Below are 26,637 nucleotides of genomic sequence, written 5' to 3' on the forward strand. Positions count from 1 at the left end.
ACCAGCAAGGTATACGCGCAGTCCACTAGCGCCTCGTAGCGGATACAGAGTGCGAGGACATCTGGTTGTTCGGTAGAAACTGCGATAGCCATGCTAGTCAATGCGAACTGGTCAGGTACAATCCCCGTAAACAATCAAAGTGAAGATCATCATTTGGTTAGCAATTTAAGTCATGTGCTCTACTTGCTTCAACTCACAAAATAGTTTGGTCGTGATGGTCATCCCATGCAATCAAACGAATCAACACATTTTCATTGTTTTCATGTAGTTTCTTTGAAAAAGTATGACAATGACAGTTTCCAAAAATGGATATTACATATGTATTTTGAAAGACAACCACTATGTATTAAACATGCACTGTAGCACGATTCATAAGTGAAAGTCAAATAAAAAAATAATCCCCATAGGAATTTCTGACTTAAACGTTTCCCTCGTACCATCGGCCACTGGCATAGTGTATTGACCAATGTCGCGCCAAAATGCCCGTGAAATGTCATTCGTTGTCACTCTGATTTGTTGGCGCCTTCGCCCACGACTCCGATAAATGATGGCCAACACAAGAGCTTCTTCCAACAAGACAACCATCACATTCACCACAGTGACGAACATTTTTGTCATATTTCAACAGCTAGTAGCAAACGAACATGTCAAAAATGTTTCAACTCAATTTGGAAACCTTGGTTTGTCATTTTAAAGCAGTAGGCCTACACTAGTTCCAACCAACTGGGGCATACTACGGAGAGGGAAATTTCGTTTTCATCCTAGTGAGGATACGTTCAGTGATATTGACAATGGGCACCAAATCTCTGACATCGACACCGGCATATTTCCGATTGAACCAAGACGCGAAGAAATGGATCCAGTGATGTGTCGTAAACGAATCACCATTCCCCTTATTCTTGAAGCTGCGTTTTCTCAGATCGTTGCACAATCTAGTCCAGTCCGGATCTTTGATTCCACGGGAGCATGTAGAGCTTATCTTTGCCCGTTGACCGTTGTCAAAATGGGGCAGCATCTCGTCTGGAGTAGCCACATAAACTTTGGCAAAAGCACTACTGTTTAGATTTTTGTCTCTCTCCAATGAAACTGTATAATTTTGCAAGAATTTTTCCAACATTTTTGGGCCAGTTTTCTGCTGGACGTCTTTTGCTGGTGAATTTTTGAAAATTGTTGGTAGCTCTTTGATCAACTGGCCAAAGAAGGGATGACCAGGGGCCGATGCCATTACAGCATTACTCGCCAATCTCTTCAAGCCAAAAATGAAATATGTGTGTTCAAGAGGCTCCTGGGACAGAATACATGATCTTCCCTCCAAGAGAGGGTCAAGTTTCCGTAAGAGCTCCATGTCCATGTCTGCGTAGAATCCCCCAAACTCATGCAACACCAGATAGCGAAACACATCAGTTCTCATAATGTGATTCGAGTAGCCATGAAATGTTTTGAGGAACCACGGGAAAAGTTTTTGAACGAATAAATCAATGTCTTGGTCTCGCCAGAACCAGTACTCCCAGTCAGAGTGATACTCATGCCACGTTTTTACATAGGGAACGATAGATTGCGGAATCATGTACCCGCTCCATGTCTGGTGAAAGATAGGAGGTATCCCCGTTTTCATTCCCACTGGCGAAACGGCTTTCTGATTGCCCAACTCTTGAGCGAATTCAGCACCATTCACTGGTTCTAACTTAACAGAGCCTTTTGCAGGAGCGGTTTTCCCAACAAACACATTTCTTGATCGGGATGGAAATCTGTCTGGAAAAGTCGTAAACATATAAAAACAGAAAACGACTCCGATTGAAAATCCAATACAAGTTGCAACCGCGAGTTTCAGCGGCTTTAGAGTCATCTTCAACATTGTTTAATTTAACTCCATCGATGAATAGTCCTGGTTTCAGCTGATAGATAGGCCTATCTGAGACAGTGGTTGTTGTAAGTCCTCGAATCTCAACGTCAGCTGATAGATAGGCCTATCTGAGACAGTGGCTTGTGTAAGTCCTTCGAATCTCGACGTCAGCTGATAGATATGTTAGTGGTTGTTGCGACTCCTTCGAATCTCGACGTCAGCTGATAGATATGTCAGTGGTTGTTGCGACTCCTTCGAATCTCGACGTCAGCTGATAGATAGGTCAATGGTTGGTGTAAGTCCTTCGAATCTCGACGTCAGCTGATAGATAGGTCAATGGTTGGTGCAAGTCCTTCGAATCTCGACGTCAGCTGATAGATAGGTCAATGGTTGGTGTAAGTCCTTCGAATCTCGACGTCAGCTGATAGACATGTCAGTGGTTGTTGTGACTCCTTCGAATCTGCGCTGGATCGGAACAGGTCTACCAACTACTCTTGCTTATAACTACATGTATTTGAGATCTAATATTTGAGCACTTATGGTTCAATATGTAATGTTGAGTCGTAATTGGTATTGTGACGGACCTATGTACACAGGTCCGTGGCATTATGTTGTTCAATGGCTTGCGTGATCAGCCCTCAATGATCGTCGTGGACTGACCTAACATCTCACTGTGCTCTACAGGGTGGCCCAGAAATATTTTCCCTTGACAATAGAATTCTATTGTGTAACCATTGTGTGAGGGAAAATAATTCTGGGCCACCCTGTAGATGGCATGCACACCATAGCCTGTACTTGGCCGTCTCTTCTATTCCTTAGACACAAGGGCCTAACGAAAACCCGGGACCTCTCGCTCCTATAACTCGTTTGAAATATCGAGAGGCGGAGTATCTTGAGAATCACTGGTAGTATGTCAGGATGATACATTGTGCTGATGCGATTAAAGTTAGACTCCCGTGGTAGGGTGTCCCGTTTTCCCTAGTCGTGAAGTAAGCCCAACTGCTCGGTCCTTCAACGCCTTGCATTACACTTCATAGCATTACCAATTCTCAGGATTGACTTTTTCACATCTGCCCGAAATGATGCACTACTGAGGCAGTAGAGGTAACCATTCAGGCAGGAATTTAAATTCATCCAAATACGGAGAACCTTTGAGAATATCTGAATCAGCATGACATACTTGCAAGTCCACTTATAATTCCAGCCGGGTAATGGTTGCAGCGGGAGGCCGAGCCAAATATGGTGTGGCGCATTAAGAACCAAATACATAATTGATACAAGGAGACAGATGACAGTGATTTGACGATCCTTGGCCACCTGGGAGACTCGCTGGTCCTGGGTTCCGCCCATTTGTTTCCGGGACTTTGCTGATCTCGCGAGAGTTACAATGATGATTATGTTACAAAGCGCTAGTACCGCAAATGGCAAATATACAGATAAAATATTTTCTTTAACGTAAATGAGGTCTAACATCCACGGCCATTTCACAGAGAAAAGACAAAGACCATCATAACCAAAATTTTTGACATAAAGGAGGTTATCAAGCGGCGCCAAGGCACAAAATACAAAAGTGAAAGACAGTGTTACAAGAGCGTTTTTAACTGAAAACACTCTGGCAGCCCAAAGGGGGATTGACACTGCGATTGCCCTTTCAATGGTCAGAACTAACAGTATGTACGACTGGAGATATAACAAGAAAACGATGGCGTAATTCTTGAGTTTACATTCGAGATTAGTGCGGTAAAATCGATAAGACATAGGAATGTTCCAATCGATGCAGCCACTCGTCAGAGAAATGGCTTCACAGAATGCCAGGACTGTCATGTAAAGATACGCCGAGTTCCTCCTGGCTTTTGGTAGGCAGCCAAGCAGGGCCAGACCGTTCCCTATATAACATAACGGAAGGAGCACATACCAGCTGTATCTGAAAATAATCCAGTCAACTTTTAGGAGAAGCAATAGATACGGTTCGTAGTTGAATCGTCGCACGTCACAAATCACCTTCCACGTCGGGAAAACACGTTGAGCCGCAGTGGTGACGTCATCACTTGGCATGCTCCAATTGGCCATCTGGTGGTCTTGTGTTGATTCCATCGTTGTACAGTATCAAGCCAAGACAACTGACGATATTGATTGCCTTGCCTGGGCTCAGTCCCGCCCTCAAACTCACTGTCCCGAAGCTAAACGCCGAAATCCACGTGGACGGCGTAGGCCTACGTTACTCGAAGATCAGAGCTGGTCGTTGACATTTTCGCCTTTTAAGATTGGTAGCATCCGTAATAATTGCAAGACTGAAAACGCTGCGAAACGAAGGGAAAGGAAAATGTAATCTTCGGTACACACTGTCCATCGGTGCAGTGGAGCTTGCCTGGGGCTTGTCCGATTAAGTCAAGGAATTGAAAAGTGACAATGTCCCGCCTTGTGTACTAACCCCACTCATAAATGAGTTAGGAGACAAAGCAGACACTGTCGATCAACGGAATAATAACAGATTACCCCTGTTTTCATGCACTATTGCTATCATTCTCCGAGCAGATATGGATCCCAGGGTTCTCCACCTCTGCCAACACAGACTGCCATTGCAACACGAGGTCTCGGATGGGTAACAGGCACGTGACGGTCAAGTATCAGTTGGCGATCGACCAGTCACCACAAGATCAACAGAAGCACGCTAACACCTAGACACAGGAGAAATATGAGAAGGGTTTTAAAAGTTGTGCGTGTCAGTAGATTCTGGGCTGATTGGGTGCTATAATTCTGATATCTGCACGCACAGGTCTGTGTCCACGCCACGAATCGCGGCGTAGCAGGATCCAAGATGGCGGCCTGTGTTGGCAGTCAAATTGCCATGACGGAGTCGTTTTTACAATCGGTTTCCCCGATGACATACGTGACCAAATTGGGCCGTGCGATTGAGACGGGCCAGCCTGCTGCTGGTTGTTGAAGAGACGCCGAATCACGTTTGTAGGGTCCAAGGCCAGTAACCACACATAGCGGGCAATACTGGTTCAGAGCCTGACGTAACTCACCGAAAGGCAATACTTTGGCATGACAACATGACAGAAATCAACAGCTAGAATTTGTTTTCATCAGAAGTGGCATGATGTTCACGAGGATAGGTATGAACCAATTAATTCTGAAAGAACCTACATCAAGCGTCAGCTGCTCAATCAGCGTTAGAGACAAATGCCAACGTTAGCTCAACGTTATTGCTAACGCTGTTGCTAAGGGCCTAGTACATCACTCACTCGCAGCGGTTAGAGATGTCCTGAGATCATTCTTTTCAAGAGAGGAATTATTCCAGGCGCGTGACCGGATCGTTGATGGTGTGAGAATTCGACTTCGTACAAAGATTATCACTACGTTGACACAGACATCCATGGTGACTTTGGAACTCTGCGCCTTCCTAGCATGTGATATCATTATTTCCAGCAGTGGTGGAACACTGCCCAAAGCCTCAGATTATGCACTCATGATCACCTTCACAGCAGGAATTATCTCGAACGGGTATAATTGATTTTTGATATCGTCTGCCGGGTGTCAATTGTGATATCTGTTTACATCAGCTCATCATTACAGGATACAGAAAAAAACATGATATCACATCCACAATCACGAGTGTAAACGACCATCAATGCTCGGATTCAATCTCGGTTCGGTGTAACAGTTTTCAATGTCCCCACGGAAATATGTCACGCCCTGTTGTATGGAATCACGTACAGATTAATACTCGTGTGTATAGGTCCTTAGCCTTAGATTTATCATGTTTATCGCCAGTCTAAAATGCCCTCCCATCCCCCAGGAAAAAGTGTCCGTCGGTATGGAGTTAAGAGTGTTCTACATAGTGACCATGACCGTCAATGCCTCTGAGATAAACAGCGCAAAATAATCCAATGTCATCCAGAAACTCTATCTAGATACACTTCAAACTTTTACACACACGTATCTATTTAGTGACATAGATTTTTGTCGTGTGTTCATGGTCTTAAAACAATGTCTCTCAAGCTATTAATCCCGATCATTGAAAGATGAGTTGGGACTAATTCTTCATGGAGGGACTTAATTGACCGCTTCTGCTGATCGATGATGACCGTATATACATGCCATATATGCTGACGTTGTTGAATCGTTTACAATTGATCTACATGTACACAACCTGGGCGGCAATGAACAATACACTTCGACTTTAAATCCACAATAATGAAGGCTGATTAATCAATTGTACTTTGATGCAAAGAAAGTGTATTGCCGTTTGTTTGCGTCCGCTGGTTTAGCTACCACATGACCATTTACCGCGGTTTTGATTGGCCCGGACCCCCAAACAATAGACACGTATTTTGAACACCAATGAACCGCCATTTTCACTGCGTATGTCAAGGAGCTTGGACTGCGCAAAAACCGACTCCTCACCATTTTCCCGATTTCTTCCAAATCTTCTTCAATAAGATAAAAGAGGTATTAGTATCTTTCAATTTTGTTCAAAGAGTCTGGTATTATCAGAATGAAGATAAGATGTGTTTGTCCGCACAAGATTTCAGGCAAAGTTTATGATTCGGAGGCCCTGGTCCTGGACTATTCTAGTCTAAAGTTGACTGATTCAGTCCTTCCCCCAATGCAAATTCTTGAGAGAATTCACTTCATGGCTGTTGTCACCATCATTGCATTCATTGTTCAGACTCCATTTCTTGAGAGAATTCGCTTCAAGGCGGTTCTCGCCATCATTCTTATCTCTGTTCAGACTGAGCTCTCAAATCGTGAAGGGCGTTCTTATGCCTGTCACGACTGGGGTTGACTAAAATATGTTTAATCAAATTCAAATAATCGTTCACTTTTGTGGCTCCACTATCCCGACTGTGGTGTAGCACCCGACTATAACTGGCATGAATAGGGAATACGCTGGTTATGGATGTCAGATCGTGGTTTCCTGACTTTTGCAAACAATTTCACTGGACGTAACCCACGCGGCGACACCAAGGACCGCTGGCTGATCTATTGATATGTTCGTAGTTGGGTGTCAAAGTCGGAGAGACGAAGAGCCACTCGTCTCTTGTAGGGGGTCCATTTGGAAGTGTTTGCATTTGTTAGCCTATAAACACAAGATTTTAATCCTTCAGTCTCGAGTTTGGCGGAGAAACTAATCTTACAGAAGGCCCAGTCATATCTCGTCATTGACAGTATCTCTGGGAGGTCCTGTGTGCCGTTGAACCAATATACTTGAGGCTGTTGGAGAGACTTCTTGTCTAAACAATACCATTCTGCCCCCTCTAAGGCATAACAATGGTAAGTTATAAACACAAGATTTTAATCCTTGTCTCGGGTGTCTTTGAGAGAACTGATCACACACAATTCCCAATCTACTCGTCAGCTAGCTGACAGATTCCCTGGGTCGAACGTGTTGCTGAGATGTTTTTGAAGAGATACTTGTGGCTGTTGGAGAGACTTCCTGTCTAAACAGTACCATTCTGCCCCCTCTAAGGCATATATTGATACTAAATTGACTACTAAATGAAAGCAGGTCAACACAATTATGGGCGAGCGGGTCGAGTATAATGCAAATGATCAACCGTGTTTTGCATATTTGATATGATGTCATGTTTTGGCAAAAGAATTCGGCTTCAAATGGTTTTCAGTCATATTCAAATAACCACAACACGTCAATAATAGATTAAATAACATGCCACTCTCTATATCTTGCGGTTAACTTCAACTCTTTAGTTTTCAGAGAGCATGTGCCATGGAACTGCCGACTTTCCGATGTAACCGTAATGAATGCCAGCCAGAAAATGAGTCTTCTACTGTAATTACGGTGACGTATGAAGGTATTTGGTAATACTGAAAGCAAAGAGTTGACCCAAAGCAGCATGAGATGTGGACGAGCATCCAAATGACCTTGATATGCGTGGATGCAATGAATCTAGAGGCTATGGGCAGAATTTCCTTTCACACGGTCCCATGCCGAAAATCTGATCGGCTGTCAAGGAGTGAGTTAGGGCCTACGTCAGCTGGTAGGATACCTTGGACACCGTTTGCATGATGACTATTTTCTTGTGTCCAAGAACTTGGCCTCAGGAAGAAAAGGTCGCAAATTCCTTTTTTTCAAATGATTGACTCTCACCTCTTATCTTTCAGCAGAAACTTTCATGAGAGAGGGTTGGAGCCGGAGTCATTGCTTTCAGTAACAAGTAGACCCACTGCATGCAGACCCCCGGGGTGCGGACCGCGTGAACGTGCGGGGAATGGTTGAATCAAGACGACACACCTTCCTGAACTGTAAAGCTGTTGCGCATACAATAGTGCATAAAACATGTCGTTTCTTCTTGAATTGAGTGTATTCTCCAATACTCCATCAGGGCCGTATTTAACTTTTTTGTCCAGGGGGGGCAATGGGATAGATCGCCGAAGGCGATCTGCATGCGCCACAAGATCAACAGAAGCACGCTAACACCTAGACACAGGAGAAATATGAGAAGGGTTTTAAAAGTTGTGCGTGTCAGTAGATTCTGGGCTGATTGGGTGCTATAATTCTGATATCTGCACGCACAGGTCTGTGTCCACGCCACGAATCGCGGCGTAGCAGGATCCAAGATGGCGGCCTGTGTTGGCAGTCAAATTGCCATGACGGAGTCGTTTTTACAATCGGTTTCCCCGATGACATACGTGACCAAATTGGGCCGTGCGATTGAGACGGGCCAGCCTGCTGCTGGTTGTTGAAGAGACGCCGAATCACGTTTGTAGGGTCCAAGGCCAGTAACCACACATAGCGGGCAATACTGGTTCAGAGCCTGACGTAACTCACCGAAAGGCAATACTTTGGCATGACAACATGACAGAAATCAACAGCTAGAATTTGTTTTCATCAGAAGTGGCATGATGTTCACGAGGATAGGTATGAACCAATTAATTCTGAAAGAACCTACATCAAGCGTCAGCTGCTCAATCAGCGTTAGAGACAAATGCCAACGTTAGCTCAACGTTATTGCTAACGCTGTTGCTAAGGGCCTAGTACATCACTCACTCGCAGCGGTTAGAGATGTCCTGAGATCATTCTTTTCAAGAGAGGAATTATTCCAGGCGCGTGACCGGATCGTTGATGGTGTGAGAATTCGACTTCGTACAAAGATTATCACTACGTTGACACAGACATCCATGGTGACTTTGGAACTCTGCGCCTTCCTAGCATGTGATATCATTATTTCCAGCAGTGGTGGAACACTGCCCAAAGCCTCAGATTATGCACTCATGATCACCTTCACAGCAGGAATTATCTCGAACGGGTATAATTGATTTTTGATATCGTCTGCCGGGTGTCAATTGTGATATCTGTTTACATCAGCTCATCATTACAGGATACAGAAAAAAACATGATATCACATCCACAATCACGAGTGTAAACGACCATCAATGCTCGGATTCAATCTCTGTTCGGTGTAACAGTTTTCAATGTACCCACGGAAATATGTCACGCCCTGTTGTATGGAATCACGTACAGATTAATACTCGTGTGTTTAGGTCCTTGGCCTTAGATTTATCATGTTTATCGCCAGTCTAAAATGCCCTCCCATCCCCCAGGAAAAAGTGTCCGTCGGTATGGAGTTAAGAGTGTTCTACATAGTGACCATGACCGTCAATGCCTCTGAGATAAACAGCGCAAAATAATCCAATGTCATCCAGAAACTCTATCTAGATACACTTCAAACTTTTACACACACGTATCTATTTAGTGACATAGATTTTTGTCGTGTGTTCATGGTCTTAAAACAATGTCTCTCAAGCTATTAATCCCGATCATTGAACGATGAGTTGGGACTAATTCTACATGGAGGGACTTAATTGACCGCTTCTGCTGATCGATGATGACCGTATATACATGCCATATATGCTGACGTTGTTGAATCGTTTACAATTGATCTACATGTACACAACCTGGGCGGCAATGAACAATACGCTTCGACTTTAAATCCACAATAATGAAGGCTGATTAATTGTACTTCGATGCAAAGAAAGTATATTCTCGTTTTGTGGTTTAGCTACCACATGACCATTTACCGCGGTTTTGATTGGCCCGGACCCCCTAACAATAGACATGTATTTTGAACACCAATGAACCGCCATTTTCACTGCGTATGTCCAGGAGCTTGGACTGCGCAAAAACCGACTCCTCACCATTTTCCCGATTTCTTCCAAATCTTCTTCAATAAGGTAAAAGAGGTATTAGTATCTTTCAATTTTGTTCAAAGAGTCTGGTATTATCAGAATGAAGATAAGATGTGTTTGTCCGCACAAGATTTCAGGCAAAGTTTATGATTCGGAGGTCCTGGTCTTGGACTATTCTCGTCTAAAGTTGATTAATTCATTCCCTCCCCCCAATGCAAATTCTTGAGAGAATTCACTTCATGGCTGTTGTCACCATCATTGTAATCACTGTTCAGACTCCATTTCTTGAGAGAATTCATTCGCTTCATGGCTGTTATCGCCATCATTGCATTCACTGTTCAGACTCCATTTCTTGAGATAATTCGCTTCAAGGCGGTTTTCGCCATCATTCTTATCTCTGTTCAGACTGAGCTCTCAAATCGTGAAGGGCGTTCTTATGCCTGTCACGACTGGGGTTGACTAAAATGTGTTTAATCAAATTCAAATAATCGTTCACTTTGTGGCTCCACTATCCCGACTGTGGTGTAGCACCCGACTATAACTGGCATGAATAGGGAATACGCTGGTTATGGATGTCAGATCGTGGTTTCCTGACTTTTGCAAACAATTTCACTGGACGTAACCCACGCGGCGACACCAAGGACCGCTGGCTGATCTATTGATATGTTCGTAGTTGGGTGTCAAAGTCGGAGAGACGAAGAGCCACTCGTCTCTTGTAGGGGGTCCATTTGGAAGTGTTTGCATTTGTTAGCCTATAAACACAAGATTTTAATCCTTCAGTCTCGAGTTTGGCGGAGAAACTAATCTTACAGAAGGCCCAGTCATATCTCGTCATTGACAGTATCTCTGGGAGGTCCTGTGTGCCGTTGAACCAATATTCTTGAGGCTGTTGGAGAGACTTCTTGTCTAAACAATACCATTCTGCCCCCTCTAAGGCATAACAATGGTAAGTTATAAACACAAGATTTTAATCCTTGTCTCGGGTGTCTTTGAGAGAACTGATCACACACAATTCCCAATCTACTCGTCAGCTAGCTGACAGATTACCTGGGTTGAACGTGTTGCTGAGATGTTTTTGAAGAGATACTTGTGGCTGTTGGAGAGACTTCTTGTCTAAACAGTATTCTGCCCCCTCTAAGGCATATATTGATACTAAATTGACTACTAAATGAAAGCAGGTCAACACAATTATGGGCGAGCGGGTCGAGTATAATGTAAATGATCAGCCGTGTTTTGCAAGGATGATATGATGTCATGTTTTGGCGAAAGAATTCGGCTTCATATGGTTTTCAGTCAGATTCAAATAACCACAACACGTCAATAATAGATTAAATAACATGCCACTCTATCTTGCGGTTAACTTCAACTCTTTAGTTTTCAGAGAGCAGGTGCCATGGACCTGCCGACTTTCCGATGTAACCGTAATGAATGCCAGCCAGAAAATGAGTCTTCTATTGTAATTACGGTGACGTATGAAGGTATTTGGTAATACTGAAAGCAAAGAGTTGACCCAAAGCAGCATGAGATGTGGACGAGAACCCAAATGACCTTGATATGCGTGGATGCAATGAATCTAGAGGCTATGGGCAGAATTTCCTTTCACACGGGTCCCATGCCGAAAATCTGATCGGCTGTCAAGGAGTGAGTTAGGGCCTACGTCAGCTAGCTGGTAGGATACCTTGGACACCGTTTGCATGATGACTATTTTCTTGTGTCCAAAAACTTGGCCCCAGGATCAGAAGAAAAGGTCGCAAATACCTTTTTTTGAAATGATTGACTCTCACCTCTTATCTTTCAGCAGAAACTTTCATGAGAGAGGGTTGGAGCCGGAGTCATTGCTTTCAGTAATAAGTAGACCCAACTGTGCATGCGGACCCCCGGGGTGCGGACCGTGTGAATGTGCGGGGGAATGGTTGAATCAAGACGACACTCCTTCCTGAACTGTAAAGCTGTTGCGCATACAATAGTGCATAAAACATGTCGTTTCTTCTTGAATTGAGTGTATTCTCCAATACGCCATTGCATGATTACTGTAAAATGAGCAGGATGCCGTTGAGACTCTTTTCAGATGTCTCTTTCCTTTGGTGTGTTTGAAGGTTGAGACGGCTTCTGGCCGAGATTGCATCTCAGTATGGTAAGTTCCTTACTCTGAGGCTTTCCAGCACTGTTATCAAATAAACTATTGAGAATGTAAATATTGTGTTTGATTTAAATCTCTTCTCAGCAGCCCAACAAAAATAACTGAATGAATAAAATGTTTGAAAATCATCCCGTAATGAGCTGGCGCTGACCGCGCCAGAATCGGTGGCGACGACCGCGGCCAATGTGGAATTGGTCGAAAAAAAAAAACCTTCGCGGCGCGATGGCGACAAATCTGTCAAATCTACAAAATAAATTCGCTGATTTGCACGAATGCAGAGGTGGCAATGGCGGTCTCGATGCCAAAGTGGCTGCAGATAAAGCAAACAATATCGTTTGTGACATTGGTCACCTCTGTCTGCAAGATATCACGGATAAAGAGATAGGTAAACACCACCGGTTTGCCATCTCGTTTATGTACATCACTGTACAAAATGTACATGGACTACAGGGTGTACCAAAAATCCTTCAATTTCTCTTCTTCTGATTTGTCGTGTCCTTGTCATGTCCATACCTGCTTGGGCCTTATTGCCTTCACAGCAGGTATGGAGGTGTTTGTATGGCTTTAAGCCTGTTCGGTGCCTTTCGTTGCTGATTAACTAAGACCAGTGAGCAAGCTGGGACTGGGTAGTGGGTGGGTGTGGGATGACCATCATCATTATCTGTAGTTCCAATCAACAGACACTTCGACTTTGACACTTGTCCACACACAGGCACAGGCACCTCTCCGAGTCTCCAACTCCTGGTCCTAAGAGAGTGAGATTAGACTCCCGTCATCCTGTTGGGAGACGGTCACACTCTCACACTTTTGGATGGTGTTCCTTTGTCTCATTTGGCAGTCGCATACTGGAGAAGATTCGAGGTGCAGTCACAGCCGCTCTGTTCCCCTGTGCCGTATGTGGTCACAGCCCGGGAAGAGTCGCCCCGCACTCGCCCTCGCCCCGAGCCGTCGCCGGCAAGGGGGTTCCGGTCTTCAATTTTTTGGCTGTCGTGTGCGCCGGTGCGGTTGGCCGGCGAGACGCTGGCCGCGGGGGGCCCATTTGTGGTTGCCGTCACTGAGACACCAGCACTGTCAGACTGAGACAAAGGCTGGCGCTATCTCCATTCCATCCAACAATCTGTCTTCAAACTGCTGAAAGGAGTCTGAGATGCAAAGCCCTATCCCCAGCCACTGACAACCCTGATCACCCAAGAAAACGTGGGAGACAACCTTGTCTTAAGTACTACAAGCCCTCACCGTGGAAACTCCATCTAAGGCACATTCTGTGGGACTATCCCGCGATGTAGGATGAAGACAGGATGGTTGGATCCAAAGTCAATGAAGATGAAGCTGTAGGGAAACATCGAAGTGTCGACTAAGTCACGTAAGATATTGCAGATTGAGTTCATCACAAGTCCCTCTGTTGCCTTTTCAGATTATAGTTGTTCACTGCTCTTTGATAAGGAAACTGGCCTCCTAACATTCCTGAGACAGGTGGCTCTAAATGATCAGGTTTGTATTGGTATAACTGGAAGCAAAAGTTTTCTTTTCTTTAAACAGGACAGCAATCATTCCAAAACTGAGGTCGGTTTTGATTCTCTCGGTCTAACTGTCATGACAATATGATTTGTCACGAGATGTTTTGAATTTGTAACTTCTAGAATTTCGGAAATACTTAGTTGATTTGTCCAATTGACTTTTACGAAGCAACTGAAGTTGATCTGCAGCTGAGCACTATAATTGCTGGTAACTTAAATCTTATTCCAGTTCACCAACTGCAAAGCATCATCACTGGACTTCCTTCTCTCCTTCTTGAACAAAGTTGAGAAGAAGGTTTTGCCATATGCTGTGGATTTGAAGGTGAGAACATATATATTTTGTGACATGCCTTGAATCTGGAAAAGTTTCTCCAATATTGCCACAACCCTGATATTAATCAAGAGTAAGACAGTGGACGCTAGCTTGAATTTGGGACTTGATTGTGTGGTGCGTGTGGCCAGTAGTAGCTGGACTTGAATCTGCACCAAGATGCAGGTTGAACTGGTTTCACCAATATATTGCCAATGAGATAGGCATTTTTACAGAAGGTGTATCACGTGGTTGGGAGTTGAGATGGGCAGATATGTAACTTTCTCCAAAAATGTTGGCAATTTGTTTAGGAGCATGACGATGTGGTTTTCTCTTCTTGCAGGATGTGTGTATTTCCTTGTTCAGGGACAGGTTTGCCAAGGTCAAGAATGGAACATTCCCTGTCCTCATCAAGGTAAACAAGACGCTTGCTGATGCTGTGAAGAAATGTGGATTCACAGCAAATCAGGCTGATCTATTTGCTAATTCATTAAGTGTGATTGGAACATTGAAGGCTGCAGATTTCAAACTTCTGGGAGTATTTGATCAAAATGAGAAATCTTTTGCTGGATTTCAAAATGGATTACATGACTTCGGTTTCAAAATAATACATTGCATCATCAAGGTAGCTTTCTGCATTTCGTAATGATGAATAAGGAACAGAGAAATCAGAGTGCTTGCTTGTGGACAGTTACATAAACCTCGTCCCTACAACACAATTCCATGATGATGCAGTGTATCTTTGTGTAAAAGTATGAAATCCTGAACTGTTCCTATCGAAACATTCTTGTTTTTCAGCTGCTTGAGTTGACAACAGGATCCGAATTGGGTGATGAACTAAAAGTGTCCAAAATTATAGACAAATACTTCATGGAATTAACACAGGCAACCAAACACTCTGCCACCGGTTAGTTTAATGATTGTCAAGATTAGGGATGGTTCGTGTAACCTCACTGTAGTCAAAGGAAGTGCTCTTGTCAAAGTGAACATCAACATCCCTCCTTGCCCCAACATCAATTCATTCAGATAATGACACAAGTAAAACGGTTGTCATATCATCTTCCCCACTCTCAGTGGTTCAAAGGCTATACCAGAGGAACTCAATTCGATCTGCTTTATTTTAAAGTTTTCTCGATTAATGATTTCATTAAGCTTTTCTTTTTTCATTTCCAACTTCTACATTTCTGTCATATGATGTTTTCCAGTGAAGCAAGGTATCTATACATTGCTGGGTGTGATATGTAAGGTGTATCCAGAATTAATGGTCAACTATTCAGAAAGATTGCTGGGAGTCTACATGAAATCCCTAAAAGAGCAGGTGAGCTGGCTTCTTCTAATCACTTTCATATTTCTTAGTAATTATCTTTTGTTAATGAGTGAATCCCTCACACCAATCATCATCCTCAAAAATTTGTTGAGGTTAAATGGCTTAACACTGTTGTAACAACCCCCACATTGTTGTTTTTTTCAGATGACATCTCAGACCAAAAAGCCAGAACTTTCCATTATCGCTGGTTGTTTTGATGGGCTCACCAGTTACCTTGTCAACTTCACACAGTCAGCGGAAGAAGGTAGAGTAAAGTCACTTCTTCCAATATAATGGATCAAGTCTGTCATAACCTGCCCAACTGATGAAGCAGTCGTGATATAAGCTCAATGCATGAAGGCAACTGAAACCTTGAAGGTAAACAGGTTCACTCAATGTGACCAGTGACCACCAGCACTAACAGCAATTCTTTCTGCTTTCCATATCTTGAGGTTCAAAGACGGCATCAAATTCTTACTTCAGTGGATGTGACTAGTTGTGTGTTACATCAGGTCCTCATCTCAGCCTTCATCTCCCATCTAGCTCCTCACACCAGGTGTTTTTGCACTTGACAAGACTTCCTCATCCAATGTTATGTCTTTTGCAGGCTCCAAGTATTCGTATGACATCTTCAACTACACCAGGAAAGCTATCAATCCTAATATCAACATGACTCGCTACCAGATGGTCATCTCTGCTCTCAGTCTACTCAAAGAACACGGTCAACAGTTTGGAGAATACCTGATTGAAGATTATCAGGTTGGTGTCTTGAACTGTCTATTGCCATAGGCACATCAGTCATGGTCAAAAAGTACCAAACCTTCTTCTTGTCTGCCGATTACCAACAGTTTGTGCTTTATGGACTGAGGCGCATTGAATGCCCTACCAACATCTTTTCATTTGACAGTCTTTTAAATGTGTAAAATGTTTTGGTCATTTGGTCGAAGTAGGCCAAAACTTAGTCTTGGTTCCACAGAATTTGGCTCTCAGCTAGCAGTCTTCTGGTCCATTCGGTTTCCCCTTATTAACACGAGTAGGTATTAAAAAGATGTTATCGTTTCAGTTGATGTATGAGCGGCTGTCCCACTGGGGTAACTACCATAACAGGGATGTGGCGATAGTTGGCAGGTTGGCCCTGGAGACATTCCTCAAACAGATAGCTGACATGTTGGTCTTAAAAGCAAAGAAGGGGACGGAAGACAGACAGATATTCCAGGTGGGAAGATTTGATTAGAGTGGGTTGTTGGGTATTCCACATGTATGCTGAAAGGTTGTGAAAGGTGTTCCGTGAGTCGGCCGTTAATGTTTTAACTCCAGTTCCATCTCCAGAGGACTGCAGGGATCTCTACTTGATGAGTCGCTGTGGTCTAGTGCCTTGGGTTCTTGGCTAGCATTCATGAGGTCCCTGGATCGAACCCCACAGGTTGTAGTGCTGATTAAGCAGCAGATCTGAGTGATACTGAAAGGTTTTTGGGTAGACCAGGGTTAAAAGTGATGTCGAAAGATAACTTCTACCGCAGTTGATACCAGACTACCCAAACTTCAACGTCTTACTTCTTAGCTGGTTGATTACACTCGTACGTGATGCAAGTTTGAATAATGATTTACCTTTCTCTTCACAGTACTTCATCCAAAAATTCTGTGGTGTGATGAACAATAATTCATCAGATGCGAAACAGGTTTCCCTGGCGATCAGAGGTTATGGCTACTTTGCTGCGGTAAGCTTATGACTAATTAGTCTGTATTCCCCGATCAAGTTAGTTGTTCGTTGATCAAAGAGAAGCACTAAATTGGCATTATCTGCTAAGTTCAGTCTGCAGAGCGTAGTGGCAAAGACTGCAATAGCTTTTTACTCAAATGTATTTCCAAATCGGTTCAAGTGTGTTGCAGCAGAAACAGAGATGGACAGTACTGATTCTGTTAGTATTTTAGTGTTTTTGACGGCGTTTGAAAATTTTGTTCCGCTGCCTTTCAGCCGTGCAAGATTTTCATGACTCCTGAAGATGTCAAGTTCATGTTCGCCGAGATGATCCAGAGAAGTGAGCAGTTGTTCTTCACTCAGAGCGAGGTGATTGATGAGAAGATTCACAGTTTACCCAGCTTCGTTGAGGCACTCGCCAGCATTGTCAAGGAAATGGAGGAGGTATGAAGGAAAGTTTGTGTGCTTAGAACTGATGTTACTTTCTTGTGAATTAACACTATGACATTAGGGTTGTTCACATGGAACCCAACCGATCGAGATCGATCCAGATTGGTCCAGCCGTGTTAACGCACACGCATATGATCACACGGCATTGACTTATGGCTAAACGCTCGACTTCTGGCTCTGTTCTATTCTGGTAGTTGTCTGGCCACCTCGGCAGGTTGAGGACACCAGGTATACCAAGTCCACTCCACTTTCAGGTCTCAGACACATTCCTTGGCTCCATGGAGAGACTGGTGGTCATACTGATAGAAAACTTCCACAAGTTCCATCAGAATACTAACTTCATCTGCATCAAATCCATCTTACGTGTCCTAATGGCACTTGCACCAAAGGGGGCAACATTCAGAAACTTCTTATCGAAGATAGGTAAGAATAATTCCCATTTATTGACTTGCCAATAGCTTACATTATGATTAATACACTGCCTGTGGAAGGTGTAGGAGTGAAAACTAAGCTGATTGTAGTTCTGAGAGCGAAGTTGATGACCAGACAACAACAGGCAGCTAGCTTACTAACGTTATGAAGTTATCTGTTGATATTTCAGTGTATCAAGGTTTGATCAGGACATGTTCGCATCAAGTTGTGGTTGAGATAGAGCTACAGGAGTCTACGGGCCTGGTTGATGACGAGTCGAGGGAAAGAAAGGTCACTTACAAGGATTACATTCCCTTGTGGGAGAGCCTGCTGGATGTCCAACAACAGAAGGTTGGTGGAAATGTATTGTCTTCTCATACCAATTCCATCAGCTGGTTATCACTCTCAACATAGCAGGTCATCTGCTCCTATAGCCTCAAGTTACTGCCCACGTGCACAAATGTCTTGTATGAGGACAGAAGCTTTTCGGTAAGTCCTTTCCTGTGGGACCTGTTGTCGGCAGAGGTGTCCATACCTTTAAGTGATTATGAAAACGTGGTCAAAGTCGAAAGGTGCTCAGAAATCTTTTCCATCATTGTGTCTATGATCCATTACAGTATCTCCTCCAAATGGGTATGTCAGCAGACGAAAGGAAAGCTCTCCTGCGGGCTCTCTATGATGAAATTGTCAGCTCTGTGTTGAGAATCTTGGAGAAGTTAGATCTGAGTTCAGCCAAATCTGAGAGCCAAGAGGTAAGGCAACTGACGTCGGTCGATTAATATGACCTGTGATTTCATGTTTAAACACACATTTCCCATGACGGCTACGTATAACTAGAGGCCCTATGTGATATCAAAGTTCAACATGTCAACAGAATGTCATAAGGCCCTTTCAGTCTTGTTCAGGATATGCAGGAAATAACTTTCATTGACAATAATTCAAAATGTTGTTCCCAAACTCCTAAATTATATTGTATCAATTGTGTTCCAGGCTTCAACAAGTACCAACAGCAGAGCAGACGTGTCACCTGCCTCTGATCCGGTCGTAGGACTCACTGCAGCTAAACCTAAAGATTTCCAGATTCTCATCAACCTGGTGGACTTCTGTAGGTGAGTACATGTAGTCCTGAATATCATCAGGGTTCAAAACAGACTCTTGTTCTGTAGACTGAGTCTTGAACCATCACTGTAGATGAAGTCATGTTTTCTTTCTGTAGACAAAGTGGCAGTTGTGTAACGTCGGCAGACGTGAATGTATCACCTTGTAATGGAGGGTCCCATCGTCCCCTGGTGCCCATAAGAGGTGGCATGATATAAATGTTTAGGAGGAATACAAACAAAGAAGACTATAATATGATTCTTGTCGAACTCTGATAAGTGTCTGCTAAAGGTTCCTGTCATAAAATCTGTGATGATTCAGCATTGTGATGTGACCTAAAGTTTGAGGACCCTTCCAGCTATTTTCTGCATTCTTCTTTTAGGGATATTCTGTGCGAGAAACACTACAAACTCTTTGAGATATGGATGTATACCTTCGGACACCAAGTCATCCTCTTGTCCACCAAGTACCCACTTGTGAGTGGCTTCTACAAGCTACTGGCAACTTGTATGAAGATCTGTAACAAGTTGGTCTACTTCCAGGTAAAGTAGTTTCTGCTCACTTTATCATAAAGGGACAAGAGTTTGAACCTTTCCTCGAAATAGACTGTGTTCCTCTGTTATAGTGTCCCATTGATGGTGTCGAAAGTCATGATGTCTTTTTCAAGTATTTCAGGACTGATAGTGAGACCGATGTGTTTATATTAGAATGGTTGGTGGTGCTTGACATCATTAAATCTCACCCCCGGGAAAAAATTGGGGGTGAGTTACATCAAACTTGTGTTGAAATATAGCATTTTCAATTCTATTTTAGGAGATTGAGTTGTTTACAAAAAAAGAGAATGCCATGGATACCGACTCAGCAGACGTCAATGAGAAGGACACTCTTCAAGCAGAGAAAGACGTCTGCTTTGTTTTGTTTTCCAAATTCACTAAAGAGGTTTGTATACATGAACAGTGTGATGAATATTTTAGTATTTGGTCAAGATATTTCGGTGTCGTTGACCCGGAGGAAAAGGTGTATTTAGAAATGTATGAAGATTGCCACAAGAAGAAATATCTTTTGATTGGGAAATAGAAATGCCCAGTGACGAGAATCACTTGATCTTGCTGAAATGTCAACTGCCTGCAAGTACTTTATGTGAATATTTGAATGAAAGCTGTGACTGTGTTTTGCCATTCTTGCAGGTCCTTGTTCGGATGAAGCAATACAAGGATGACCTGCTGGCCTCCTGCTTGGTCTTTATCCTAGCTCTGCCTCAAGAAATCGTCACCAGTGAGATCAAGTCGATTGTGCCAGCTCTCAAGGTAGAAACACCATGAAACACCTCGCTCACCAGCAACTTGATTTAAGCAGGGAAGCTGTTGCTCGTTAATATTTGAAATGAAAGAGTAATGGCAACACCAGTTGACCGTCATCAACATTGGTATGGTCGATGGTGTTCTGTGGCTGTATGTGCTACTCAGACAAGCTGAAAGAAGTTATCATGAAGAAACCTATGAATGATTTCAGTAGCGTGAAAGTTACCTATTATATGATTTGCTGAAAGAATAGGACTCTGCTCTGCCATGCAGTATTCTGCTTTCTACTTTCAGACCGCCTTCAAGATTGGCTTGAGCTACCTTCCGTTGGCATTGGCAGGTCTCGAGGCCCTTGATCAGTGGTCCAAGAACCTCCCTCCATCCCTGATACAGCCATATTACAAGGAGATACTGCCTTGCCTTGATGCCTACCTCAAGACTACAACTGATCAGGGTGGGTGGTGATCATGTCAGGTTTATCACACAGGATGAAAAGGCCTCAACTTCTGTAGACCAAACACTCAGTCAATGGACCAAGTTCATAGCCCTGCTCTGTCTTCTGAGGTGTGTAACCCATGCATAGACTTGTTAATGGCTGTCTATACACTTTCAATATTTGATGAACGGCCCTTTTGGAGTGGCGGATAAAAGCTGCCAGGCTACAAGAGGGACGTGGCAGGTTTTTGTCATGTGGCGAAGATGACGAAGAACGTTACGATTTTGTATCATTTTCTTCATTTCGTAGGGCCAGACAATAGCAGTGCAGGGACGTTGACGATTCCATCGTCGGGCAGGTCAAGCAAGAGCAGGAAAATACCTGTCAAGCTGCTGAAGAGCACACAGAAAAAGGCAGCAGCATCAAAGGTTGGCTTCTTATTTCAATTGAGGAGCCTCTTAGTCTTGTGGCTGGGGTTCATTCGTGGTCAGAGTCCCTTTAAAATTGCGACCTAAAACAGAACTTCTCGGTACCTGAGTCCCTACAGGTATGCTGGTAAAAGATCACACTTTGATGTAGACAAAGTTCAGTTCATTACACCGAATGCCAATGAGAATCTCTGTTTGGGATATATCTCTTCAGTTGTCAGATGAAGTCATTTCTTTTCTCCACAGAACTTTGATACCCAACTGGCTACAACCAAACAGAGGATAGTCAAACTTCTTGGTGCCATTGGAGGCAGTAATAACCCTTGGTTAGTTACCACGACTGCTGCTGACATCGCTAGGTTAGCTGTTGCCTGGGATACAGAGAAACACCTCAAGTTTGACATGCCCTTTATGGATATAAAGCCCACCATCTACTTTGGTAAGTCTTAATGGTCCATTTGAGTTGACGGGACAGTTGGTTCATTCACTCACATCTCCACTTGTATTTATACCAAGATGATGGTTCTCTTGCTGGTTGCCTGCTGCCAGTGGATTGATGTCGTTTCCATAGACTCAAGGTCTACTAGTCATACATGTACGTTGACATGTTTGGTATCATTTCGACTGTCACCTTTCCAGACCCGTTTCTACCAAGAATCGTTGAACTTGCCACCACATCCAGTGACCGTCAAGCCAAAGTAGCAGCCAGTGAGCTTCTCCACTCGATGGTGCTGTACATGTTGGGGCGTAGTGCCCAGCAGCCCGGGGACACACAGGAGAAATTCCCCATGGATAAACTCCACCGGAGAGTGTTCCCTGTTGTGCTGCAGTTGGCCTGCGATGTGGAACAGGTAAAGACTGGTGCATGCGAATCCACTCAGTTGCACAATACTCTGCCCCATCATCCATCCCATGGTACTGAGTCTCCTCTTCAATAAGCTTTTGGGATGACAAAAATTGTAGTTGAGCATGCACAGTCTGCCCCTTTCAATGAACACTTTGTCCAGCGCTGCAATGACATCGTCAGTTTTGATGAGTTCTGAGAAGGGTTCTGTTCTTTAAGAAAGTTTGACTGTTGTTTCTTGTTTCAGGTCTCTCGTCAGCTCTTTGAGCCTCTCATGATGCAGCTCATCCACTGGTTTACTGGCAACAAGAAGTTTGAGAGTGAGGACACAGTCGCACTGTTAGATGTAATACTGGTGAGTTTGAAACATTGTTTCAGGCATTTTTGAATACCTAAATACTTTGAGATTTGATTCACATCAGATTCATTTCAATTCTTCTGTGCTGATCCTAACTGATAATGAAGGGGACTTTGTATACATTGAATGGTAAAAACAACGTCAAGTCCTGTGGATACGACTTAAGCGAGCAACTAGACATCACTTCCATTTCCCAAAATATGTATGTGTTGTTTTGCAGGACGGAGTGATCCATCCGACTGATACCGCCCTCAGAGACTTCAGTGCCACATGTATAAAGGAATTCCTGAGATGGTCCATCAAGCAGACGTCCAAGAAGGTGGGTGACTATGTTCGCACAGAAATGATGAGAAGTTTCATGACCTATTTAAACCCTTGAAAGGTTAAGCTTATTTCAGTGATGAGAACCAGAACAGTTGAAGATGCATGAATTGGTCACGAGATGGCAGTTTGACCATTGTTCTTGCCCTGAACAACTTGCCTATAAAGAAACATATTATTATCAACTGAAATCAACTGTAGAGGATTCAATGGCCTCTGTTTGGTGTCTTATTTTGTTTCTGTCACGATTTTTCCAGATTCAGGAGAAGAGCCCTCACAACGCCAAGTCTCTCCTGAAACGTCTCTACAGCTATGCACTGCATCCTAATGCTTTCAAACGAATCGGTGCAGCTCTCGCATTCAATCAGGTCTATGCTGTATTCAGGTGAGTCACAGTTAGTTCATTGGTTTCAACTTTCCTGCTGATACAACTATTGTAAATCTTTAACCTTTCTCCCTGGAAGTGCAGGCTGATGGCCGAGCAATTTTATGACATTGAGAGTCAAGTTGATTTGTGTTCCTCCTGTATGTCATGTGTACCAAGGAGAGATCTTACTCGTCTTGTGCTTAATTTCATTACCACATTGTTTTCTTTCAGGGAAGAGGAAGCACTGGTTGACATGTTTACATTTGAGATTTTGGCCAATTACGTGGACAGTTTGGCCATTGCCCACCAAGACGATAAGTCATTAGGTAAGGAGGCTATCAGTGTGGTGAAAGTTTGTTGACAATCTCAGTGTGTAGGATGAAAATATGGAATTCTGGTGAAAATGTGATGTGCTACATGGAAAGATCATCTCTAACTGCTTGGGTCAATCGCTGTCAAAACAACCTTGTTTTCGATCCTCTTATCCAAGCTAGATAGTCATATGACTTGATCTTCTGTGTTGCTGAAGCGTTAAATCACATTAGGCTATAGAAGTTGCCATTGTTTACTTTATCAACTGAATGTCTTTATGTTTCAGGTTCCCAGGAGCAGTGCAAGAAAGTCCTTGATCATCTTGAGCGCATCATCCGAGTCAAAGCAGACGTGTTCATGAAGGAATCCAAAAACAGACGCATTCCAAGGTAAAACAGATACTATCTCTGGCATTATTAGTACAGAAGTTAACGTCTCATTCCACACCGCAAGTTTGCCAGTTTCACGGGCTGTGTAGTCAGTTACCATTGGCGTGTCAATAACTGTCCTTAAAATTAATCTCTTCTGCAGGGAATGGAAGAAGGCAACGCTAGATATTGCCGTCCGATGGCTGATGCGACAGTGTGGCCGACCACAGACAGAATGTCGCCATGCTTGCATGGAGCTCGTCTCCAAATTGGCTCCATGCATCAAAGGTATGTATCAAGCTAAGTCTTGTCAGCACCAAGTGAGGCCCTTTATTTTTGTCTTCATCATCATTGTCAAGTGTATTGTCACGTTTTGTGATTTTGTAGTGTGTGAGCGTTAATTCAACCCGAATGAATCAATTTTGTTTGCTCATCAAAGGCATGAAGATGATAAAGACCTGCAGACCTTTGATAGCTTGTGGTTACAGCAGCATTTGAGTGTGGCCTTACGACTTTTGGGCTCTGTCGCCTTACTCATACTGTCAGTATGACACGCTCTTTGGTGCACTCAGTCTTGACAATGAAAGAGCTATCTTTTCCAGGAATCAAAAGTGGCCAACATCTGTTCAAAGCCTTGCACAAGCAAGATGGCGCCGCATATTTCCTCATCAGGTTCGAAGGCGGAGGATACAAGTTGAACCAGAAGTCTGGCCTTGCTCGTTATCCGACCCTGAATGACCTCGAGGGGGGTTTCTCCCTGAAAGCGACTCTTCATTGGTTTGATCTGCTCCTGGCTTCCCTGGATTGTTACACCTGGATATTCGGGCAGGATCTTCTGCTGCCGTCAGAGGTTCTCAGTGGTGAGTACAGACTATGCTCTGCCGTCATCTGAGCTCATTACTTCATCTCTCATTCAAGGGCTTTGAGGAACATGTGTGGATCTAATCTATCTCGTAATGTCTTTAAACGCAAACATTCAGAGAAACCCTGCTGAGGGTGCTGCTTCCCCTTTAGTGTATCTCCATGGACAGATGCGAGGAAAGCTGAGGCTGATGACACCCTTTTTTATTGTGATTGTGGCTGTGAGTACTGTGAGGGTCAGGTTGTGGCTGTGAGTACTCTGAGGGTCAGGTTGTGGCTGTGAGTACTCTTGAGGGTCAGGTTGTGGCAGTGAGTACTGTGAGGGTCAGGTTGTGGCTGTGAGTACTGTGAGGGTCAGGTTGTGGCTGTGAGTACTGTGAGGGTCAGGTTGTGGCTGTGAGTACTGTGAGGGTCAGGTTGTGGCTGTGAGTACTGTGAGGGTCAGGTTGTGGCTGTGAGTACTCTGAGGGTCAGGTTGTGGCTGTGAGTACTGTGAGGGTCAGGTTGTGGCTGTGAGTTCTGTGAGGGTCAGGTTGTGGCTGTGAGTACTGTGAGGGTCAGGTTGTGGCTGTGAGTACTGTGAGGGTCGGGTTGTGGTGGTGAGTACTGTGAGGGTCGGGTTGTGGCGGTGAGTACTGTGAGGGTCAGGTGTGAGAATCATCCATGCATTAGGTTTTGCATGCATGTAACTTATTCTTCATAGATTTTTTCTGGACATTTTTTAGATAAAGGTGCAAAGGTGACGTGTGTCTTCAAGTCGTTGGAGTTCTTCCTGACCAAGCTTGCACTGAGCGATATAGAAGCTGCGGTCAGAGAGTTCAACGTGAGGACGGAGCAGAGCATCTTCACCCCGAAGGAGGTGGATGATTATAACAAGGCCAAGTGTACCGTGATTGTGCGAGTGATGGATTTCATACTTGTCATGTTGGGCAAGCATCCACAGGACTGTCTCAAGGTATGTGTGTTCATCTATGCAGTGTTGACAACTCCTTTGTTGACTTCTGCTTGTGCTCAGTGTGTTGCAGTGGTGAACATTTGAGAGGCAGGTGGCATTATTGATCTTAAGGGCTTACCAATGATAGATAACAATCATGTTAAGAACGGTTATTTAAGTGTGAAGTTACATTTCAGGTGATCCCTGCACAGATGTGGAGTAAGCAGTTCTGGGAGCTTGTTTGTTGCTTGGTACTTGAACCGAGTAAAGTTGGCTTCAACATGGGTGATGTGGAGATAATGATGAAACTGCCAGATCAGGTAAGTGAGATACTCATGTGTCGGGTGTCTGTGCCTCAGATCAGGTAAGTGAGACACTCATGCGTGGGGTATCTGTGCCTCAGATCAGGTAAGTGAGATACTCATGCGTGGGGTGTCTGTGCCTCAGATCAGGTAAGTGAGATACTCATGCGTGGGGTGTCTGTGCCTCAGATCAGGTAAGTGAGATACTCATGCGTGGGGTGTCTGTGCCTCAGATCAGGTAAGTGAGATACTCATGCGTGGGGTGTCTGTGCCTTGACCTCTACATGTACTCTTAATCATGTAGTCATTGGACAAACTCATTCAAACTGATACATGAACAATGAAGGTGACATGTTTCTACTCCTTCTAGATCTCTTCCAGAGTTCTTTTCATGTAGATCGTTTTCTGTATTGGTCGAAAGCAGTTGTTACCTTATAAAATATCTAGTTCTGCATGTATGATCGTCTGATGAGCTCAAGTGAGTCAGTCAGCCTCTTTACCTGCCAAATTGTGGATGTTTTTAACTCTTCTTTCACTGAATTATGGCAGGTGATGCAGCTTCTGCAAGTATATAGCAGACGCCTTCCCCAGGACTTACTGAATCGCTTCAAGAGTGAGCTGGAGTGTCGCATCCAGGCTCCAGGCTCTGGCTGCGATCTCTTCCGCCTCTTACCGATCACTCTCTCAGATGGCGCCACTGACTACATGCGTCTGACACAGATCGTCAGTGGCTACGACCAGCTCCAGAAAGCGGGATTACTTCAGGGTGTATTGCCCAAGAAGTTACAAGCTGGGAAGAGTATTGGGAAAGAGATCATGAATTCTGTCTTCAGGGTGAGTTCATATTCAGTTGTCCTGTGCTATCTAATCTCAGTTT

At 43.9% G+C, this 26,637-nt stretch overlaps 1 protein-coding gene and 1 long non-coding RNA gene across 3 annotated transcripts in view; both read left to right on the forward strand.

Annotated features, from left to right (window-relative positions):
* The first annotated feature begins 9,972 nt into the window (after nucleotides 1-9,972).
* On the forward strand, nucleotides 9,973-12,153 carry LOC135483452 (uncharacterized). Of its 2 annotated transcripts, none has more exons than XR_010446321.1 (3): nucleotides 9,973-10,042; nucleotides 11,372-11,475; nucleotides 11,796-12,153. It is a non-coding gene; the product is annotated as an uncharacterized LOC135483452 (long non-coding RNA). The 2 variants fall into 2 exon arrangements; XR_010446322.1 differs by having other exon boundaries at nucleotides 11,799-12,153.
* A 206-nt stretch (nucleotides 12,154-12,359) lies between these two features.
* The window catches only part of LOC135483345 (DNA-dependent protein kinase catalytic subunit-like), a 39,006-nt gene continuing 24,728 nt past the window's right edge, over nucleotides 12,360-26,637 (forward strand). The window contains exons 1-32 of the mRNA XM_064764158.1: nucleotides 12,360-12,522; nucleotides 13,552-13,628; nucleotides 13,884-13,976; nucleotides 14,308-14,379; nucleotides 14,763-14,871; nucleotides 15,170-15,282; nucleotides 15,436-15,535; nucleotides 15,878-16,029; nucleotides 16,334-16,486; nucleotides 16,893-16,988; nucleotides 17,246-17,413; nucleotides 17,674-17,842; nucleotides 18,021-18,181; nucleotides 18,448-18,582; nucleotides 18,821-18,939; nucleotides 19,311-19,470; nucleotides 19,742-19,867; nucleotides 20,116-20,235; nucleotides 20,524-20,683; nucleotides 20,975-21,093; nucleotides 21,340-21,532; nucleotides 21,733-21,944; nucleotides 22,185-22,292; nucleotides 22,516-22,614; nucleotides 22,874-23,001; nucleotides 23,215-23,309; nucleotides 23,582-23,684; nucleotides 23,827-23,951; nucleotides 24,266-24,523; nucleotides 25,250-25,479; nucleotides 25,656-25,778; nucleotides 26,310-26,594. Of these exons, the coding sequence (XP_064620228.1) occupies nucleotides 12,360-12,522; nucleotides 13,552-13,628; nucleotides 13,884-13,976; nucleotides 14,308-14,379; nucleotides 14,763-14,871; nucleotides 15,170-15,282; nucleotides 15,436-15,535; nucleotides 15,878-16,029; nucleotides 16,334-16,486; nucleotides 16,893-16,988; nucleotides 17,246-17,413; nucleotides 17,674-17,842; nucleotides 18,021-18,181; nucleotides 18,448-18,582; nucleotides 18,821-18,939; nucleotides 19,311-19,470; nucleotides 19,742-19,867; nucleotides 20,116-20,235; nucleotides 20,524-20,683; nucleotides 20,975-21,093; nucleotides 21,340-21,532; nucleotides 21,733-21,944; nucleotides 22,185-22,292; nucleotides 22,516-22,614; nucleotides 22,874-23,001; nucleotides 23,215-23,309; nucleotides 23,582-23,684; nucleotides 23,827-23,951; nucleotides 24,266-24,523; nucleotides 25,250-25,479; nucleotides 25,656-25,778; nucleotides 26,310-26,594 (4,524 nt within the window). The remainder of the gene's footprint in view (nucleotides 12,523-13,551; nucleotides 13,629-13,883; nucleotides 13,977-14,307; nucleotides 14,380-14,762; nucleotides 14,872-15,169; nucleotides 15,283-15,435; nucleotides 15,536-15,877; nucleotides 16,030-16,333; nucleotides 16,487-16,892; nucleotides 16,989-17,245; nucleotides 17,414-17,673; nucleotides 17,843-18,020; nucleotides 18,182-18,447; nucleotides 18,583-18,820; nucleotides 18,940-19,310; nucleotides 19,471-19,741; nucleotides 19,868-20,115; nucleotides 20,236-20,523; nucleotides 20,684-20,974; nucleotides 21,094-21,339; nucleotides 21,533-21,732; nucleotides 21,945-22,184; nucleotides 22,293-22,515; nucleotides 22,615-22,873; nucleotides 23,002-23,214; nucleotides 23,310-23,581; nucleotides 23,685-23,826; nucleotides 23,952-24,265; nucleotides 24,524-25,249; nucleotides 25,480-25,655; nucleotides 25,779-26,309; nucleotides 26,595-26,637) is intronic.

The sequence above is a fragment of the Lineus longissimus genome, chromosome 1 (assembly GCF_910592395.1).
Source record: "Lineus longissimus chromosome 1, tnLinLong1.2, whole genome shotgun sequence".
NCBI lineage: Eukaryota > Metazoa > Nemertea > Pilidiophora > Heteronemertea > Lineidae > Lineus > Lineus longissimus.